This window comes from Mustelus asterias, chromosome 29 (assembly GCF_964213995.1).
Source record: "Mustelus asterias chromosome 29, sMusAst1.hap1.1, whole genome shotgun sequence".
Taxonomy (NCBI): Eukaryota; Metazoa; Chordata; class Chondrichthyes; order Carcharhiniformes; family Triakidae; genus Mustelus; species Mustelus asterias.
This window is the reverse complement of record NC_135829.1, coordinates 19,419,188-19,441,303: the sequence shown is the minus strand read 5'-3', so window position 1 is coordinate 19,441,303 and position 22,116 is coordinate 19,419,188. Positions and strand designations below refer to the sequence as shown.

At 45.7% G+C, this 22,116-nt stretch overlaps 1 protein-coding gene across 2 annotated transcripts in view; it reads right to left on the bottom strand.

The window, feature by feature from the left end:
• The window catches only part of sin3aa (SIN3 transcription regulator family member Aa), a 140,719-nt gene that overhangs the window by 71,975 nt on the left and 46,628 nt on the right, over positions 1-22,116 (bottom strand). For both annotated transcript variants that reach the window (XM_078200169.1, XM_078200170.1), the window contains exons 3-5: positions 13,848-14,027; positions 10,766-10,872; positions 7,956-8,235 (exon numbers count right to left, since the gene is read on the bottom strand). In XM_078200169.1, the coding sequence (XP_078056295.1) occupies positions 7,956-8,235; positions 10,766-10,872; positions 13,848-14,027 (567 nt within the window). The remainder of the gene's footprint in view (positions 1-7,955; positions 8,236-10,765; positions 10,873-13,847; positions 14,028-22,116) is intronic.

Genomic DNA, 22,116 nt, shown 5'->3' with positions numbered 1-22,116 from the left:
GGCTGAGTAATTCATTGCAATGACCGGTGAAGGAATTGATTTATAGGCCGATGCCTATTCTGCATTATGGAAAGACATGATTCATTTTCTCTGATTTTTTACCACTGATTTCCTGTGTAATGTGTATGCTAATGAAGATATTAACCTTTTTTCAGTTTAAAACCCAAATGGCAAATATTTTACACTGGTGCATTTTAGAACATAGAACATTACAGCGCAGAACAGGCCCTTCGGCCCACGATGTTGCACCGACCAGTTAAAAAAAAAAAAACTGTGACCCTCCAACCTAAACCAATTTCTTTTCGTCCATGAACCTATCTACGGATCTCTTAAACGCCCCCAAACTAGGCGCATTTACTACTGATGCTGGCAGGGCATTCCAATCCCTCACCACCCTCTGGGTAAAGAACCTACCCCTGACATCGGTTCTATAACTACCCCCCCTCAATTTAAAGCCATGCCCCCTCGTGCTGGATTTCTCCATCAGAGGAAAAAGGCTATCACTATCCACCCTATCTAAACCTCTAATCATCTTATATGTTTCAATAAGATCCCCTCTTAGCCGCCGCCTTTCCAGCGAAAACAATCCCAAATCCCTCAGCCTCTCCTCATAGGATCTCCCCTCCATACCAGGCAACATCCTGGTAAACCTCCTCTATAGACCCGAATTCCTGTAAGCACATTATTAAATTTCTAATCCTGGCAATGATCCGGACTGGAAGTTGGTAAGTTTAAGTTTATTTATTAGTGTCACAAGTAGGCTTACATCAACACTGCAATGAAGTTACTGTGAAAATCCACTAGTTGCCACACTCCGGCGCCGGTTCGGGTTACACTGAGGGAGAATTTAGCACGGCCAATGCACCCAACCAGCACGTCTTTCGGACTGTGGGAGGAAACCGGAGCACCCGGAGGAAACCCATGCAGACACGGGGAGAAAGTGCAGACTCCACACAGACAGTGACCCAAGTCAGGAATTGAACCCGGGTCCCTGGTGCTGTGAGGCAGTAGTGCTAACCACTGTGTCGAGTACAGGATTAATTTAAGGGAATTCCAATTTAGGCAGCAACCAGGGAAGTGTGTGCATGAAGAGATCCCCATTACTGTCACTCGATACACGCATTACACTATCCAAACATACAAGGTGGTGTATATTTTATATACTTTACAGCTCTCGGAAAGATTTCCACAGACTTTACATAACTGAAAGTTGACATCATTTAAACCTTTTGGAATAGTGAGCAATACTCGAAAAACAGTTTGACAAAAGGCTGCAGCATTACGGACATTATTCTCAGAGAGCAATAAATGGGAAAATAACTCCAGGCTTGTAAAGAGTGTTTCCATGAAGCAAGTTAGTTTTACTGCTTACTAATTCACTGGATTTATAATTCCAACTCAAAACTGATTTTGACAAAGAGAACTGCAGAGACTGGAACAACTATTTGATAAAAAGACAAAGCACACATGCTGGATAAAATGCAACCAAACAAATGTTATCACTGTGTTCAGCGCGTGCTGATCCGTATTATTACTGACATTAGCATCAAGTATATTCTCTCTTCAGATTCTCTCCTCTTTTATATCTGTTGCTATCAGCCCTCTACTCAAAAAAACTATCGATCCCACCATCGATACCACCCCATTTCCAATTTCCCTTTCCCATCCAAAATCCTCGGGCATGTTGGCACCGCCCTTCCCCCACCCCTAAATCCATGCCCACCTATGCCGGAACTGCAGGCCTGAAACCCTCCAACCAGGTTTCCACCCCTGTCACAGGACAGAAACTGCTCTTATCAAAGTTACAAATCACATCCTATGTGACTACAACAAAAATCAACTATCCCTCCCTGACCTATCTGCAGCCTTTGACACCATTGATCACACCAACCACACGAGAACACAAGAAATAGATGCAGGAGTGGGCCACCAGGCACTTCAAGCTGCCCCGCCATTCAACACAATCATGGCTGATCTATGCCGGCCTCAACTCCTTTTCTGTGCCATTTCCCCCAGCCCTCTATTCCTCGATCTTTCAAATATTTATCCACCTCCACTTTAAACACTTCTAATGATCCAGCCTCCACTACCCTTTGGGGCAGAGAATTCCAGAGATTCACCACCCTCTATGAGAAGAAATTTCTACGCATCTCAGTTTTAAATGACCGGCCCTTTATCTTGTTGCTATGTCCCCCTGTTCCAGACTCTCCCACTAGTGAGAACATCTCACCATCTACCCAGTCAAGCCCCATCAAGACCTTACATGCTTGAATAAGGTCAGCCCTCACTCTTCGAAACTCCAAGGAATACAAACCCAGACTATTTAATATCTCTTGATAGGACAACCCTCTCATCCCAGGAATTAACCTGGTGAATCTCCTTTGGACTGCCTCCAATGTTACTATATCCTTTTTTAGGTAAGGGGACCAAAACTGTACGTAGTGTTCCAGGTGAGGCCTCACCAACACCCTGTACAATTGCAACAAAACCTCTCTATTTTTAAACTCCAACCCCTTTGCAATAAAGGCCAAAATGCAGTTTGCCTCCTTAACTACTTGTTGGACCTGCCTGCTAGCTTTTTTGTGACTCATGCACCAGAACACCCAGATCCCTCTGTACTTGGCTCACCTGCAGTCGCTCTCCATTTAGATAATATTCAACCTTTTGATTCCTCCTGCCAAAGTGCATGACCTCAGACTGCCCCACATTAAACTCACCCCGTCACCCAACCTATCTATAATATCGTTGCGGAATCACAACATCCTCATCACAACATGTCCTTCCACCGATCTTCGTATCATCGGCAAATCCACCACCAATGTTTCTCCACCATTGTCCAGCTGCACTCACCAGGTTCTATCCTTATCTATCTAATTGCAGTTAAAGTATTGCCTGTAATGGCTTCTCTTCCTGCTCCTGTACCATTACCTGTGGTGCCTCCTCCTCGGTGACATCGCAGAATTAATTTTCACGTGTACGCTGTTGACATCCAGTTCTACGTCAACACCACCTCCTTTGATTCCTCCACTGTTGCTAAATTATCAAACAGCTTATCCAAAATCCAGGACTGGAGCAGCAGTAGTTTCTTTCAATTAAATATTGGGAAGGCTGAAGCCATTGTCTATGGTCACTGCTCCAAACTCCACTTTCTAGTTTTGACCTCCATCCCTCTCCCTGACAACTGTCTGAGACTAAACCAGACCATCACAACCTGAGAGTCATAGATGATGAAATGTGTTTCCAAACACATACTTGTGACATCATTCATGCTGCTTATTCCCACCTCCATAACATTGCCCAAATCCATCCCTTTCTCAACTCATCTGTTGCTGGAAAGTTCATTCAGACATTTGCTATCTCTACACGTCACTATTCCAATGTGCTCCTATCTGGCCTCCCACTTTCTGTAAACTTGAAGTCATCGAAAATTCTGCTGCAAAACAACTTAGTTGCATCAAGTCATAGAAACCCTACAGTGCAGAAGGAGGCCATTCGGCCCATCGAGTCTGCACCGACCACAATCCCACCCAGACCCTACCCCCACATATTTTACCCGCTAATCCCACTAACCTACGAATCTCAGGGGCAATTTTTAACCTGGCCAATCAACCTAACCCGCACATCTTTGGACTCGTTCACCAATCACCCTTGTGCTCGCTGACCTACACTGACTCCTGATCAAGTAATGCCTTGATTTTAAAATTCCCACCCTTGTTTTAAAATCCCTCCATGGCCTCTCTCCTCCCAATCTCTGCAGTCTCCTCCAACCCAGCATGGATTCATGAGAGGAAAGTCGTGTTTGACGAACTTACTGGATTTTTATGAAGATGTGACTAGTGCGGTTGACGGAGGGGAACCGGTAGATGTGGTGTTTTTGGATTTCCAAAAGGCATTCGATAAGGTGCCTCACAAAAGGTTGCTGCAGAAGATTGGGGCACACGGAGTTGGGGGTAGGGTGTTAGTGTGGATTGGGGATTGGCTATCCAACAGGAAGCAGATAAATGGGTGCTTTTCTGGTTGGCAGATGGTGACTAGTGGCGTGCCGCAGGGATCGGTACTGGGGCCTCAACTGTTTACTATTTACATAGATGATCTGGAGGAGGGGACTGAGTGTAGGGTAACAAAGTTTGCTGACGACACGAAAATAAGTGGGAAAGTGAATTGCGTGGAGGAAGCGGAAGGTCTGCAGAGAGATTTGAATAGGCTGAGTGAGTGGGCGAGGATCTGGCAGATGGAGTATAATGTTGGCAACTTTGGAAGAAATAATAGCAAATTGGATTATTATTTAAATGGAAAAAAATTACAACATGCTTCTGTGCAAAGGGACCTGGGGATCCTTGTGCATGAGTCGCAAAAACTCAGTTTGCAAGTACAACAGGTGATCAAGAAGGCAAATGGGATGTTGGCATTTATCACGAGAGGGATAGAATATAAAAGCAGAGAAGTCTTGCTGCATCTGTACAAGGCATTGGTGAGGCCGCAGCTGGAATACTGTGTGCAGTATTGGTCCCCTTACTTGCGGAAGGATATATTGGCCTTGGAGGGAGTGCAGAGAAGGTTCACCAAGTTGATACCGGAGATGAGGGGTGTAGATTATGAGGAGAGATTGAGCAGATTAGGTTTGTACTCATTGTACTCATTGGAGTTTAGAAGGCTGAGGGGTGATCTTATAGAGGCATATAAGATAATGAAGGGGCTGGATAGGGTAGATGTGGAGATATTCTTTCCACTTAGAAAGGAAACCAGAACTAGAGGGCACAGCCTCAAAATAAAGGGGGGTCAGTTTAGGACAGAGTTGAGGAGGAACTTCTTCTCTCAGAGGGTGGTGAATCTCTGGAATTCTCTGCCCACTGAAGTGGTGGAGGCTACCTCGTTGAATATGTTTAAGTCACGGATAGATGGATTTCTGATCGGTAGGGGAATTAAGGATTATGGGGATCAGGCGGGTAAGTGGAACTGATTCACTTCAGATCAGCCATGATCTTATTGAATGGCGGGGCAGGCTCGAGGGGCTAGATGGCCTACTCCTGCTCCTATTTCTTATGTTATGTTCTTATGTTCTTAACCCACAATCCTCCACGATATCGACACTGATTTAGTTCTGGCCTCTTCTGCATTTCCAATTTTAATTGCTCCACATCAGTGGACCTGCCTTCAGCTGCATAGACATTAAGATCAGGAATTCCATCCCTAAACCTCTCAACAATCTTCCTGTCTTCCTTTAAGTTGCTCCTCAAAACTTACCTTTTTGACATTTTGCAGCTTGGTGTCCAATTTTGCTTTATAAACTTTCTTTTGTTGTATTATAATAATGCCAGTTGCTGTTGTTTTTAAAAAAGCAATGTTTGTGCACCAATTCAGGTAATAACGGCGGCACAGTGGTTAGCACTCCTGCTTCACAGCGCCAAGGACCCCAGTTTGATTCTGACCTCAGGTCAGTGTCTGTGTGGAGTCTGCACGTTCTCCCCGTGTCTGCGTGGGTTTCCTCCGGGTGTTCCGGTTTCCTCCCACAGTCCGAAAGACATGCTGGTTAGGTTGATCGGCTAAGTTGACCCTTAGTGCCAGGGAGACTAGCGAGGATAAATAGGGATTACGGGGATAGGGCCTGAGTGGGCTTGTGGTTGGTGCAGATTTGAAAGGCCGAATGGCTCCTTCTGCACGGCAGGGATTCTATGATTTGATGAATATTTTGCAATAAGACAGGCTTGTTGAAGGGAGCTGTTCACGACATCAACAGGTTACAGTGAAATCTGTTTTATTTCACGGACGAGCTTCTACCGCTTTTGATACCAAACACCGAAAGCTAACATTCCTGACTACAATTTCGCCACATTGATTCATTCCCAGGACTTCATGGCCATGGAAGCTGTTATCACACGTTCTTGGTGTCAACTAATCACTGCTCACCTAGTTATTTATTAAATGATATGGGTTTCTTAACTTTAAATAAAGTCCAGCTGTTAGAAGGTGAAAGCCCTTCCACCCCTTCCCACATCTTTGGCTGTCAGAATAACAAGGTGGGGAGGGGGATTCCGCTATTAAACATACACGTAAAGGAACAATTACATATTGATTCTGCGAACGTTTAATGCTGTCACAGTTCTGACGGTTGCACTGACGAATGACCAATGCCTTGATAAAGTTTAGCAGCTGAAGTTAGTTCCAAATTTGCCAATGCTCAAAAGAAAATTAGGAATCTAATGAACACTCGAGAGTGGAAAAATGTGTCTGTTATTTATAGGTCAGCAGATGCTTTAGGTTCATGCAACAGTCTAGTTGACCATGAATGTGCTAGAGCTTCCTAAAGCAAGATCCACCCATTCACCTGAGAGAAAAGTACTTATTAAATTTAGTGACAATTCTGAAATTATTCAAGTAATAATCTAGTGCTCACCATACCGGCAAATAAATCCAACCAATGCAAGCACAATACTGTATTAGTCCCTGCCATGCAAGCAATGCCTTGAAGTACGCTAGCAAAATGAATCAGTCATCAGGTCCAATTCCTAATGTTGGATATTATGGCCAGGATTCTCTGGCCGTTCATGCCAACGGGATTCTCGGGCCTGCTTGCAGCGCTGCCCCATCCGCGGGTTTTCCAGCAGCAGGGAATTCCACTGACCAGATAATCCCGTCACCAGTGAACGGCACGCTGCCTTCCTTCACCGAGAAACACAGGGTTGGGAGGCCGGAGAATCTCGCCCTATATGTTTTCCCATCCGAGTTCAGCAATTGAGAGTCGTCGACTTTGTAATATTGCAAGGCATTACACAAAACCTGACAGCTGACACCTTAGCCAGCAGCAACCATGCACATCTGTTCGGATCTCTGCAACAACGCTATCAAAGGTGCTCACAACTCAGAAGTTTACCTTCAAAGAATTGCAATTGAGAGAGAAAGTTCGGAGGATAGGTTTGTGGTGATACAGAGAGGTGGCATGGTGATATATGAAACATAGAAAAAAACTACAGCACAATACAGGCCCTTCAGCCCACAAAGTTGTGCCGAACATGTCCCTACCTTAGCAATTACTAGGCTTACCTATAACCCTCTATCTTACTAAGTTCCATGTACTTATCAAAAAGTCTCTTAAAAGACCCCATCGAATCCGCCTCCACCACCGTTGCTGGCAGCCCATTCCACGCACACACCACCCTCTGAGTGAAAAACTTACCCCTGACATCTCCTCTGTACCTACTCCCCAGCACCTTAAACCTGTGTCCTCTTGTGGCAACCATTTCAGCCCTGGGAAAAAGCCTCTGACTATCCACTCGATCAATACCTCTCAACGTCTTATACACCTCTATCAGGTCACCCCTCATCCTTCGTCTCTCCAAGGAGAAAAGGCCGCGCTCACTCAACCTATCCGCATAAGGCATGCTCCCCAACCCAGGCAACATCCTTGTAAATCTCCTCTGTACCCTTTCTATGGCTTCCACATCCTTCCTGTAATGAGGCGACCAGAACTGAGCACAGTACTCCAAGTGTGGTCTGACCAGGGTCTTATATAGCTGCAACATTATCTCATGACTCCTAAACTCAATTCCTCGATTGATGAAGGCCAGTACACCATACGCCTTCTTAACCACAGCCTCAACCTGTACAGCTGCTTTGAGTGTCCTATGAACTCGGACCCCAAGATCCTTCTGATCTTCTACTCTGCCAAGAGTCCTACCATTAATATTATATTCCGCCATCCTATTTGACCTGCCAAAATGAACCACCTCACACTTATCTGGGTTGAACTCCATCTGCCACTTCTCCGCCCAGTCTTGCATCCTATCAATGTCTCGCTGCAACTTATTCAGGTTTGCACAATTGGGAATGCCAGAGGAGCCTCTGATCTCGTCTGTCCTACAAGTTGGGTAAAGCCCGAAAAGCAGCAAAGATGAAGCGGGTTATACAATACTGAGAACGCCAGGAGACCAGCAAGATTATTCTCTGACCCTGCTCACCTTGGGAATTTTGGCAGGAGGTGGTTGTGGAGCTGGTTGTGCTGGGGCAGGAGCAGCGTGCTGCTGGGGCTGCTGCTGGTGCTGTTGTTGGGGTTGCGGCTGGGCTGCATGCTGAGGAGTGATCTGATGCACTTGCCCCGGCGTCGTCACGTTCACCATGTCGTTAGTCTGCACCTCAATTTTGTAGCCAGGGGGCAGGAAGGTGTTGAAGCCCATGATGAGGTCGGGGTGCCCCTTGAAGAGCTGAGAAACCCGGCTGATCACTCCGGGGGTATCAATGCTGCAACATTTCAAACAGAGGTCAGTAAAATTCAACTCTGCAGCCTCAACCTACCAAAACCAACCAATACATTTACTATCCAAATATCTTCACTGAGTCTGAAGTGTTTCCACTGATATCACTCAATAAGGGGAAATCATGGAAGGAGAAAATTAAAATGCAATCATGCTTCAATTCTGATAAAGCGAGGTGCCCTGTTATGTATGACCCGTTTCCAGAAACAATATAATTTTATTCCATTTTTCTTGGGGTTAGCACTGCTGCCTCACAGTGGCAGGGACCCGGGTTCAATTCCGGCCTCGAGTAACTGTCTGTGGGGAGTCTGCATGGTCTCCCCATGTCTGCGTGGGTTTCCTCCGGGTGCTCCGGTTTCCTCCCACAGTCCAAAGATGTGCACGTTTGATGGATTGGCCATGTTAAATGTCCCCTTCGTATCAGCGGGATTACCGGGGTAATTATGTGAGGATACGGGGATAGGGCCTGGCTGGGATTGTTGTCAGTGCAGACTCGATGGGCCAAAATGATCTCTTTCTGCACTGTAGGGATTCTATGATTCTATTCTATGAATGCAGTCTCTACCATTCCAACGAACTCTAAGCAACTGCCTTCTCAACCTTACCTTATTAGTTACATACTCCTGTTAGCGTCTGTTGGATTTTGCTCTGCACAAATTGGCTGTGGCATTTACAGTTAATGAATTTTACAGCATAGAAGGAAGCCATTTGGCGCTTCATGCTTGTGCTAGCTCGGAGTTATCCGATTAGGGCCACTCCTCCCTCTCTTGTAGACTCCAAAATCGTCTATGTAACAAAAGTAACCGAAAGGCGAACCCGCACATCTTTGGAGTGTGGGAGGAAATCGGGGCACCCGGAGGAAACTCACGCAAACACGGAGAACGTGCAAACGCCACACAGACAGTGACCCAAGGTCGGAATTGAACCCAGGTACCTGGCGCTGTGAGGCAGCAGTGCTAACCACTGTGCCGTGCCCATAAACTACCAACTAGTGGCACTTGAACAGCTGAATAATTGGATGACTAGTTAGTAGCTGATAATTACTGTGTCAGTGGAGGCTGATTCAGGTCTTTGGACTTTAATGGTTTAAACAAGGTGCCCCGATTCTGAAAGGATTTTTTAAAAAGATCATGCAAGGTCTACTGAGATCCCTTGCTTGAAATCCCAGCACCACGGTGGCACAGTGGTTAGCACGGCTGCCTCACAGCACGAGGAACCCAGCTTCAATTCTGACCATGCTAAATTGTCCCTAAGTGTCCAAAGATGTGTAGGTTAGGTGTATTATCGGGGTAAATAGTCCACGTGTTAGTAATGCCCACCCCCCACAGCCAAATGCATTCCCCACCCTTCAACCCTCACCAACTACCCCTTCACCTCTCTTGCTAGAGCCTGTCTAACTGGGGGAAGCAGTGGTATTGTCCAGGTTAATGCTCTGGGGACCCGGGTTCAAATCCCACCAAGGCAGATGGTGAAATTTGAGTTCAATTAAAATCTGGAATTAAAAAGTCTAATGATGACCATTAAATCATTATTGACTGTTGTAAAAACCTATCCCATTCACCCATGCTCTTGGCTTTGCCCACATCCCGTGAATGAATTTTTAAAAAACTGACCCCAGTGATCCCAACCCCACTTACCGTGGTCCAAAGGCCACATCCATCCTGCTTCTCTGAGCTGGGTGCAGTCCCAGAAATGGCCTCCACTCCTGGTGGTACTGCTGGGACCCAAGTGCTGTCAGTCCTCCAGGGCAGGATCTCATTGTTAAAGAGACAGGAGCCCCAGCAGCAGCTCACTGCCTGACAGACATAATATCCAGTTGGAGAAATTGGGGACGTTCTCCTTGGAGCAAAGGAAGTTATGTGCAAGATTTTATGACCAGTTTGGAAAGTTGTTGCCTTTACAAGGACCAGGATCACAGATTTAAAGTTTTGGGCAAGAACTATCGGGGGATGTACAATGATCTGAAATTCACTGCATACGAGAGTAATGGAAGTGAATACGATGAATGATTTTAAATGGAAACTAGAGGGCACTTGAGGAAAATAAAACTGAGGGATACAAGGATAGAGCAGAGACATAGAAGCGACTGTATTGCTCTAGAGATGATGTGGAAATGCTGGCGTTGGACTAGGGTAAACACAGTAAGGAGTCTAACAACACCAGGTTAAAATCCAACAGGTTTATTTGGTAGCAAACGCCACTAGCTTTCGGAGCACTGCTCCTTCGTCAGGCGGAGTGGAAATCTGAAAAAAATTTCCACTCCATCTGACGAAGGAGCAGCGCTCCGAAAGCTAGTGGCGTTTGCTACCAAATAAACCTGTTGGACTTTAACTTGCTCTAGAGAGCCAGCATGGACTCAATAGGCTGAATGGCCTCTTTCTATACAGTAATGACTTTAAGATTCCTGCATTAATTGACATATAGGTCACAATTCTTTTAAAATGTGAAAAAGCAGATCAGTCTATACACCCATCTATGTGGTAGAGGCAAGTGGAGAGAATCTCCCCGTACCCTACCTCTGAGATTTAAACTCCTTCATGATGTCAAGGAAGTCATTGTAAACCTGGGGCTGGTTTCCAAACTGCAACTTCACCTGGTCAAGATAGGACAAAGCATCTTCAACCTGACAAAATGGAAGGCAAAAAAAAAAAGGAACAGCAGTAGAAACATCTTTTTAGGACAATAACTTCAAGCTAAAGAGCAAATAGGACAATAGGTGATAACATCCTCAGAACAATCTATTCAAAATCATTGTGAAAAATTAACATTTATGCAGGACATTGTAGGAGGTCAGTTAGCCTAATTGGCTGGGTGGTTACAGTGTAGTGCAGCACGGATTCAAGCCTTGTACCAGCGATGCTGGTTCATGAAGAGCTACCTCCTTGTCTTGTCCCATGCTTGATGAGGTGTGGCGCCGTTCAGGCTATGTAACCACTTATCCTCCTCGGAGAGAGAGAGAGATGCCTATGGTCCCCCATGGATTGTGGCTGCTTATCATTACCAATTACCATGCGGGGAATTGCAAGAAATACAGTATGACGCATCATTGTTAATATCAAACTTGTACTCTACATTAGCAACAGCACTGGGGCTATTACGCAAAACACCATAGTAGAATAACACCATCACATGGCAATTAATACAACAGCACACTTGAAAGCAACATTGCCATGGCAACTCAATAGTGCTGTTAAACAATACTGTCAGTGGACAGCAATACGAGAGTGCCAAGATGCAACATTTCAATCATAAATGCAACACAAGATGTTAATACAGCACTGCGTTAAGCATCAGAAATGCAACATCAAAACGTCAGAAAGGCATATTACAGAATCATAAAGAAATACTAGTTTTGTCACCTGATATTATAGGGTGGAAAAAAAACACAGATTGCGCTCTAACAGATAACGTTGTTATGATGGCGAAGTGCAACAGATACCTTATCATGCAATGTTTGATAACATTTTCACACAATTATTTTCTCAAGTGTCTGCTGCACCAAGTTATCCAGTTTCACGCTTTCCTTTAATCAAACTTGGAGAAATAGACAGGGAAAAAAAGAATGTGAAGAAAGAACACAAGAGAGAGTGAAAGAGAAAGCAAGGGGTGGTGAAGAAGATAAGAGACGGAAAGAAAAGGCATGCAATTTATACAGCATTGTATTGTATTCTCAGAACAGCCCGAATACACTTGGTAATAACGGAGCTGCTTTTGAAGAAGTAATTCCGTAATGTAGGTTGGAATTAAACTGAAATGGAGCCACATGAACGATATTGTACAGAGAGAGAGGTCCTGTGTAAACTTAAAAACTGCGAAAACACGAGGCAGCAAGATTCAGAAATAAGTAGATTCTGCAACACACACACACACACACACACGAAAGACTGAATACATCTACATAACTCATCCTCACACACAAGGAGAGGTGGGAAGGTAGGATGGGTCCCTCCATTTCCTTCCTTTTAACTGTTTATATCAACCTTTCTTAAACATGTTATCTCACCTTTGTAAGAGCAGGCTTTGTACAAGCTGGGTACAAGATAGTATTAACGTATAGACATAGTAAGAAGTCTCAACACCAGGTTTAAGTCCAGCAGGCTTATTTGGAATCACGAGCTTTCGGAGCACTGCTCCTTCATCAGGTGAGTCACCTGGTGAAGGAACAGCGCTCCAAAAACTCGTGATTCCTCATAAACCTGTTGGCCTTTTAACCCTGGTGTTGTGAGACTTCTTACTCTGCCCACCCCATCTCCACATCATAACATATAGACATAGCCATGGAACTCAAGAAAAACTGGCGTAACAAATCTTATAGTAATTCAGAATCTTATATGAGGGTGCAATATTGTGGAGATAGCGCAACAATACTGCTTTCTAACAGCTCTACACTTTAAATTACTGCTTCAAGTGCGGCAGTCAGCCAACTATCATGCCAGTAGCTCAGGGCAGAATAAAAACTAAATTAAATTACACCTACAGATTTGATCCTCAGATTATGACATAGTTTAGAGTTTCAGATAATTTTGTGAAATTGCTTTCTTTTCACACCCGTGGTTCATGTGGTCGTTTGAACTCCCTGACAGAATCTTATGACAAAGGCGGCCGCTCTGCCCATGTTTACCACCCTCTGTAAGAGCCATCCTTTTCCTATTCCCATTTACACAATATGGGTACATGAATAGGGAGGGAATAGAGTGATATGGTCTGAGTAAGGGCGGAAGGTTTTTTTTAAGTATAGTTAGGGCATCATGATCGGCACGGGCTTGGAGGACCAAAGGGACTGTTCCTGTGCTGTATTTTCTTTGTGCTTTGATATTTTCAAATATTAATCACTGAATCCAGTAAAGAATTCCATGTTCTAGCTCTGTCCATAAGAAAAAGCCGTAACCTCTTTCTTCGTTCTTTAAGTAATGGCCTGAAATTTATATTGTCGAATTAAAGTAGTGTATTTATTAGTCACAAGTAAGGTTTACATTAACACTGCAATGAAGTTACTGTGAAATGCCCCTAGTCGCCACAGTCTGGCACCTAACCAGCACGTCTTTCAGACTGTGGGAGGAAACCGGAGCACCCCGGAGGAAACCTATGCCGACACGGGGAGAACGTGCAAACTCTGCACAGACAGTGACCCAAGCCGGGAATCGAACCGGGTCCCTGGCGCTGTGAGACAGCAGTGCTAACCACTGTGCCGCATTACATTACTGCTATGTTACTTACTTGTAATGCACATTAACTATACAGGTATTTGGGTCTTATCACTAAGGGGAAATAAATCTGTAATTCTAACATTAGTAGTCTTGCTGAACTGGATTAAAAACTCATCATCATCTTCAAACCTTTCAGTCTCTGACAGGCAAACACAAATGGTTCTCTTCACTGCAAGTAAATCTAAATGACAGGCGAATACAATGAAATTAGGCAAGAAAACATGTGGATATAACTGAGGCATGCATCTATATCTGCAAGTTACAGGAGAAAAAGTGGAATTTATCTTATTTCAAATTTTGGGCGTTAAGTATCACATTAAAGTTTTTTTTAAAAAAAATTTTAAAATCAGATCTTTTTAAATTCAGCCCTGTTGTAGCAATGAGAGCTCACCTTTAGCCTCTGGAACTGCTGCTGTCCTTGGACCGGTGTGGCTGGTGCTCCTGGAGGGTGGGCGTGGCTCTGGGGTACCACCTGCTGTCCATGAGGCTGAACTGATGGGGGGTGATGGTGCCCACTGTGTACAGCTGGAGTATGGCTGTGGCTGCCAGAGCTCTGTGGCATGGCTGATACCTGCAGCAGAAAGAGGTGGTAACTGTCACACTGATACCACAGGATAATTACTAACCCTTCATATTCACCACACAGTCATAGAATCCCTACAGTGCAGAAAGAGGCCATTCGGCCCATCGAACCTGCACCGACAACAATCCCACCGTTTAAACTTTAAACTCCGGTCCTATCCCCGTAACCCCATGTATTTACCCTACTAATCCCCCGACACTAAGGGGCAATTTAGCACGGTCAACCCACACATTTCTGCAGACTGTGGGAGGAAACCACAGCACCCAGAGGAAACCCACACAGACACGGGGAGAATGTGCAAACTCTACATAGTCACCTAAGGCCAGAATTGAACCTGGCGCTGAGACACCAGTGCTAACCACTGTGCCACCCATAAATTGAGAAAACTATCAAGTTGCCTCTGTCTCCTGCCCGGGACATTTGAATGCAGTGACCTCCTTACAAACCCATAACAACTTCCCCCAACAAACTGACAATACAGTTATAAAACACAGTATCCTCCAACTCAACGTGAGCAACACTGCAGATACTCAGAGGGTCATAGAGGTTTACAGCATGGAAACAGGCCCTTCGGCCCAACTTGTCCATGTCACCCTTTTTTTAACCCCTAAGCCACTCCCAATTGCCCACGTTTGGCCCATATCCCTCTATATCCATCTTACCCATGTAACTGTCTAAACGCTTTTCAAAAGACAAAATTGTACCTGCCTCTACTACTACCTCTGGCAGCTTGTTCCAGACACTCACCACCCTCTGTGTGAAAAAATTGCCCCTCTGGACACTTTTGTATCTCTCCCTCTCACCTTAAACCTGTGCCCTCTAGTTTTAGACTCCCCTACCTTTGGGAAAAGATATTGACTATCTAGCTGATCGATGCCCCTCATTATTTTATAGACCTCTATAAGATCACCCTTAAGCCTCCTACGCTCCAGAGAAAAAAGTCCCAGTCTATCCAGCCTCTCCTTATAACTCAAACCATCAAGTCCCGGTAGCATCCTAGTAAATCCTTTCTGCACTCTTTCTAGTTTAATAGTATCCTTTTCTATAATAGGGTGACCAGAACTATACACAGTATTCCAAGTGTGGCCGTACCAATTTCTTGTACAACTTCAGCAAGACGTCCCAACTCCTATATTCAATGTTCTGACCAATGAAACCAAGCATGCCGAATGCCTTCTTCACCTGTATCCACCTGTGACTCCACTTTCAAGGAGCTATGAACATGTACCCCTAGATTTCTTTATTCTACAACTCTCCCCAATGCTATCATTAACTGAATAAGTCCTGCCCTGGTTCGATCAACCAAAATGCATCACCTCACATTTATCTAAATTAAACTCCATCTGCCATTCGTCAGCCCACTGGCCCAATTGATCAAGATCCCGCTGCAATCCGAGATAACCTTCTTCACTGTCCACTATGCCACCAATCTTCGCGTCATCTGCAAACTTACTAACCATGCCTACTAAATTCTCATCCAAATCATTAATATAAATGACAAATAACAGTGGACCCAGCACCGATCCCGGAGGCACACCACTGGTCACAGGCCTCCAGTTTGAAAAACAACTCTCTACAACCACCCTCTGTCTTCCGCCATCAAGCCAATTTTGTATCCATTTGGCTACCTCACCCTGGATCCTGTAAGATTTAACCTTATGCAACAACCAACCATGTGGTACCTTGTCAAAAGCCTTGCTAAAGTCCATGTAGACAACATCAACTGCACTGCCCTTATCTACCTTCTTGGTTACTCCTTCAAAGAACACTTGCTGCACTGTGATAAGCCCCACGAAGTCCATGGGGAATCACTGATTGATTTCCCTGTGGAGTTCATTGAGTGTGTACGAGTTCTCCTGGTAACAGGCAGTGGCCTGCCCAGCTGGAACTCATTACCTGAGCCCTTTATAAGGCAGGCCCAGGACTGGGCCTGTTAAACTGTAGTCCCAAGGACTCGTGTGCGTGCGTACATCATGGTAGTGGTTTTACTTTGCATTCTGTAATAAACGATGTTCCTTTCCAGTTGGGCTTCCTAAGCCAATACACTGGCGAAGAACAAGAAAAGTTTTGGACAACCTTGCCTTTCAATGAAGCCAGTGAGACAGTGACAGGGAGTTATTGAAAATGCTGCTGTTTGGGAAACTGAAAACCTACGATGCGGGTGTGAAGTACGCCAAAATAATTAGATATTTCCTCTGGGCAAATGGAGTAGAAGGGGACAACCAGCAAAAAATCATCTTCCTAGCCGCTTGTGGGGCCCCCGACTTTCAGCATCATAAAAAGTTTAACCTACTTGGATTCAAAATCTTTCGGCAAATTGGCAGGTATGGTATTGGCCACTACGACCCTAAACCATCCGTTATATTGCAAAGCTACAGGTTTAACACGGCAGATAGAGACCGATTCAGTGACCTGGGGAACCAGTCACTGAATTCTTGACGAGGCAGGGATGTACTGCTGAGGCTGTATAAGGCTCTGGTCAGACCACATTTGGAGTATTGTGAACAGTTTTGGGCCCCATACCCAAGGAAGGATGTGCTGACCCTGGAGGGGGTCCAACAGAGGTTCACAAGAATGATCCCAGGAATGAAGGGTTTGTCATATAAGGAGCAGTTGAGTCAGGGTCTGTACTCAATGGAGGTTATAAGGATGAGGGGGGATCTAATTGAAACTTACAGAATACTGAAAGGCCTAGATAGAGAGGATGTTTCTACTAGTGGGAGAGATTAGAACTCGAGGGCACAACCTCAGAGTAAAGGGACATTCCTATAAAACTGAGATGAGGAGGAATTTCTCCAGCCAGAGGGTGGTGAATCTGTGGAATCATTGCCACAGAGGACTGTGGAGACTAGGTCATTGAGTGTCTTTAAGACAGAGACAGATAGGTTCTTGATCAACAAGAGGATCAAGGGTTAGAGAGAGAAGGCAGTAGAATGGGCATGAGGATCATATCAGCCATGATTGAATGGCAGAGCAGACTCGATGGGCCGAATGGCCTAATTCTGCTCCTATATGAGGAGAGAGTGACAGCCCTTGACATCAAGGCTGCATTCAACCGAGTGTGGCATCAAGAAGCCCTAGCGAAACTGTAATCAATGGGTATCAGGGGGCAAATTCTCCGCTGGTTGGAGTCATGCCTGGGACATAGGAAGATGGTTTAGTTGTGGAGGGTCAGTCATCTCAGCTCCAGTACATCTCTGCAGGAGTGCCTCAGGGTAGTGTCCTAGGCCCAACTATCTTCAGCTACTTTATCAATGACCTTCCCTCTATCACAAGGTCAGAAGTGGGGATGTTTGCCAATGACTGCACAATGTTCAGCACCATTCGCGACTCCTCAGATGCTGAAGCAGTCCATGTTCAAATGTAAGAAGATCTGGACAATATCCAGGCTTGGGCTGACAAGTAGCAAGTAACATCTTTCACCACACAAATGCCAGGCAATGACCATCACCAATAAGCGACACTCTAACCACCGCCCCATGACATTCAATGGTGTAACCATCGCTGAATCCCCCACTGTCAATATCCTTGGGGTTACCATTGACCAGAAACTCAACTGGACTCGCCACATAAACACAGTGGCTACAAGAGCAGGTCAGAGGCTAGGAATACTGCGGTGAGTAACTCACCTCCTGACTCCCCAAAGCCTATCCACCATCGACAAGGCACAAGTTAGGAGTGTGACGGAATACTCCCCACTTGCCTGGATGGGTGCAGCTCCAACAACACTCAAGAAGCTTGACACCATCCAGGACAAAGCAGCCCCGCTTGATTGGCACCACATCTACAAACATCCACTCCCTCCACCACCGACGCTCAGTAGCAGCAGTGTGTACTATCTACAAGATGCACTGCAGCAATTCACCAAAGATCCTTAGACAGCACCTTCCAAACCCACGACCACTTCCATCTAGAAGGACAAGGGCAGCAGATAAACGGGAACACCACCATCTGCAAGTTCCCCTCCAAGCCATTCACTATCCTGACTTGGAAATATATCGCCGTTCCTTCACAGTCGCTAGGTCAAAATCCTGGAATTCCCTCCGTAATGGCATTGTGAGTCAACCCACAGAACATGGACTGCGGCGATTCAAGAAGGCAGCTCACCAGCATCTTCTCAAGGGCAACTAGGGATGGGCAATAAATACTGGCCAGCCAGTGACGCCCATGCCCGACGAATGAATAAAACAAAATATCTTATGGCCTTATGGGACTGCAGAAATTGGCAGAAAACTGAGTGCAGGTCAGCAATTCCAGAAGTGTTATGTCAAATTAATAATATTGCAACCCAAAAGAAGCTACTGACCAAACTAACTCTGGACTTCAATAAAGCCATAGAACTGGCCCTTTCCCATGTAAATGAGCAAAAAGGGGGTCAAGAGCTTCAGGGGTCCAATGATGGTACCATCCTCAGCCTTAGGCAACCCCCATACTGCAGACCCATGTCCCCGGCAGCTAATGCTTACGTCTCCCATTTGCTGCCACGGGTGACTGGAATCACAGGCTGTGAAATTCCAGGACTGGATGGGAAATCTCTCCACAATACAGTGAGGAGTGAGCACATCTGTGCTGCTCTTGTAGTCACAGGGTCCGCCCCAGGCAAGGCTATCGAAAAAGGTAAAATGCGTACTGCCCAGGCTGAAGGGCTAAGCTACCGCAGGATAGGGTGTTCCAATAAACTAGCTGGAGAATGAGGAATTGATGCAGCATTGCCACACCCAAAGTGGCTCCAATCAAGATTAAACTCCAGGTAAATGGCCAGCCCCGAGACATGGAGGTAGACACAGGAGCCACTGTATCGATTATTGAGGAGCAACTCTTCTGGTGACTCCCGATTGGGCATCTTGCCTTTAAGCCTGTGAGGCATCAAGGCTAGATTGGCCACCTACACTGGGGAACCCTTACGTATTGTTGTGACCACTGTAACCCCAGTTACGTATGGGCATCAGACAACTCCTCCTAAAAGTGATGTAAGGACCAGGGCCCAGCCTTTTGGGAAGGGACAGAAAATCCACCTGGATTGGCAACAGATCTTTAAAATGGGTACTGGCAAATGGATACCTCCAAATTAGGCATGAGCCACACCTACTGGAGCTTGAAGTGTCATCCGGGAAGTACGTCACCATAAATACTCACAAAGGGCTGTATGAGTATACTCGCTTACCCTTTGGGATGTCTTCAACTTACGTTATTTTTCAAAGGGGTGATGGAGAACATTCTTCAAGGGGTGCCCAGAGTGGCAGTCTGTCTGGATGATGTTTTAATGTCGGGAGCTACTGAATAGGAACATTGGGAGAGTTTGGAGGAGGTCTTATGGCTTTTGTCTGATGCTGGCATCCAATTTAAGAAGGGTAAAATGTGTGTTCCGTGTCAACGAAGTAACATACCCTGGGTACAGAGTTAACAGAGTTACCCTGTTGAAGAGAAGGTGAAGGCCATAAACGGGGCACTGACTCCAAGGAACGCAACAGAGTTTCAGTCTCATAAATTACTATGGAAAATTTATACTGAACTTGGCGACCTTGCTTGGCATCCCTCCACACACTGTTAAAACAATTCAGAAATGGCCGTGCCGAATGCCACAAGAGAAAGCAAGTGCAAACATTAAACAACAATTGCTGTCAACAAATATACCAGCCCCTTATGACACCCTGAGACCAGTCATTGTAACCTGCAACGCCTCCCCCTATGGGATAGGAGTGGTATTATCGCACCATTGGTACGATGGGACAGGACGTCCAATCACAAACCCTGGTGGATGCAGAGAGGAAGTATGCCCAGATCAGAAAAGAAACCATGGTGCTCGTGGTGAAAACGTTCCATCAGTTCTACGGTCGGCATTTCACTACAGTAACCGATCACAAATCTCTTTGAGGAAGACAAGGTGATTCTTCCTATTGCACGGGCCTGGATTCAACGCTAGGCATTGCTATTAGTTGTCTAGGAATATACCTTAGAACATCACCCAGGGAGACATATAGCCAACACGGATGCCTTGAGCTGCCTGCCGCTACCCACCAGCCTACCCTGCTCCTCCGAAGGAGGAGGTATGTCTGGTGGCCTAGACACTGATATCAAAAACCTGGTCAAGCGGTGCAAAACTTGCCAGGAAAACCAGAAGGCCCCGCCAGCAGCCTTATAGTACCCTTGGGAATGACCGAGGAGACCCTGGATGCGAGTACATGCAGATTTTGCAGGGCCATTTATGGTCTCCACGTTTTAAATTCTTATCGATGCCCATTCAAATGGATCGATGGACCATAGAGAAACTCCTTCAATCTTTTGGTACTCATGGTGTACCCAAAGTTCTTGTGTCAGTCGATGGGACCCCATTTACCAGTGGGGAATTTCAGACCTTTATTGGAGTACGAATGGAGTAAGGCATGTCCGGCACCCGACCACCCGTCCTCAAACAGCCTGGCTGGGCAGGCGGTTCAGACATTCAAAAATGGCATGAAGAAACAAACCACAGGTACTCGAGAAATAAAGCTCATATATTTCCTTTTTAATTATAGGACTATGTTGCATATGACAACCGCAATGGCCCCGGCGGAGATGTTGATGGGCCGACAGCTTCAGCTTGACGTTCCAAAATTTGGCCGACAATATCTAGTTAAAACAAGAAGCCCAGAAAAAGAGCCATGATGGTCAACGATTGGGTAGAAACTTCAAACCAGAAGGTATGGTCCACGTGAGGAACTTTGGTGGCAGCTCTTTGTGGATTCTGGGAGTTATTCTCGAGAAAACAGGACTGGTGTCTTGTATGGCAAAAAACAGGGAGAAGACCGTAAAGAAGCATGTAGACCACCTCTGCCTGTTACAGAGGGAACCCTCCGTCAAAGCAACTGTTTCTATGAACGTGCCACTGTTGGCGTCCTTCACACTGGCCTGTAGATCGGAAACTCTGCCTTCTCAAGAGCCAGTCAAAGAACAATACAGCACAGGAACAGGCCCTTCGGCCCTCCAAGCCTGCGCCGCTCATGTGCCCAACTAAACCATTCGTTTGTATCCCTCTATTCCCAGTCTGTTCATGTGGCTATCTAGATAGTCAGTTGGATGACGGAGATTCTGGCTCAGACATGGAGACAGAGGCAGCAGGCGGACACCCAGTCAGAGGTCCCCACCGAGGACAAGCCTTCTGTAGGGGTTCTTTGATCCTCTTTGCGGAAGAGGCATTCACCTTTCCGTTACACGCCCCCCCTGACCAGACTCTACAAGCGATGGAGATGAGGCCATGACCAAAGTGACGGAGAAGGCCCCATCATTATGGGTATAAGGGGAAGCCCTCGGGCTGGGGTGGGGTGAGGCGGGTCCATGAGGAATCACTGATTGATCATTCTGTGAGGCTCAATGAGGATGTGTTTCCCTGGTAACAGGCAGTGGCAGCTGAAACTCATTCCCGGAGTCTTTTATAAGGCAGGCCCAGGACTGGGCCTGCTGAACTGTAGTCCCAAGGACTAGTGTGTGTGCGTACACCCTGGTACCAGGCAGTGGCCTGCCCAGCTGGAGCTGTCCTAGGCAGAGGCTAGTGTGTGTACACCACAGTAGTGGTTTCACTTTGCATTCTGTAATAAACTATTACAGTCAGGCTTCCGGAGTCATTACAATTACATTTCCTGTACACCACACTGCAGACATTACGCACCACCTGATGTTAATTTCTATATTACAATTTGAAACAGCTGACATTTACAAGACTTCCCAGGAATACAAGATACTGATTTAAAAACCAGGTTTTTAAAATCAGCCAATCCAAAAAAGTCAGAACAATAATCTGTCAGCTGAATAGTGACTAATCTCTCGATGAATCACACGGCATTCACTTATCAATTAGATCTTGTTGGCTGAAATATTTTACTTAGAAGAATAACAAAAAGTTTTTTTTTACATAAATTCCCAGAAACATCACAACCCCTCATTTAAGAATCATAGAAATCATAGAAACCCTACAGCACAGAAAAAAGCCATTCGGCCCATCGAGTCTGCACCGACCACAATTCCACCCAGGCCCTACCCCCATATCCCTATATATTTACCCACTAATCCCTCTAACCTACGCATCTCAGGACACTAAGGG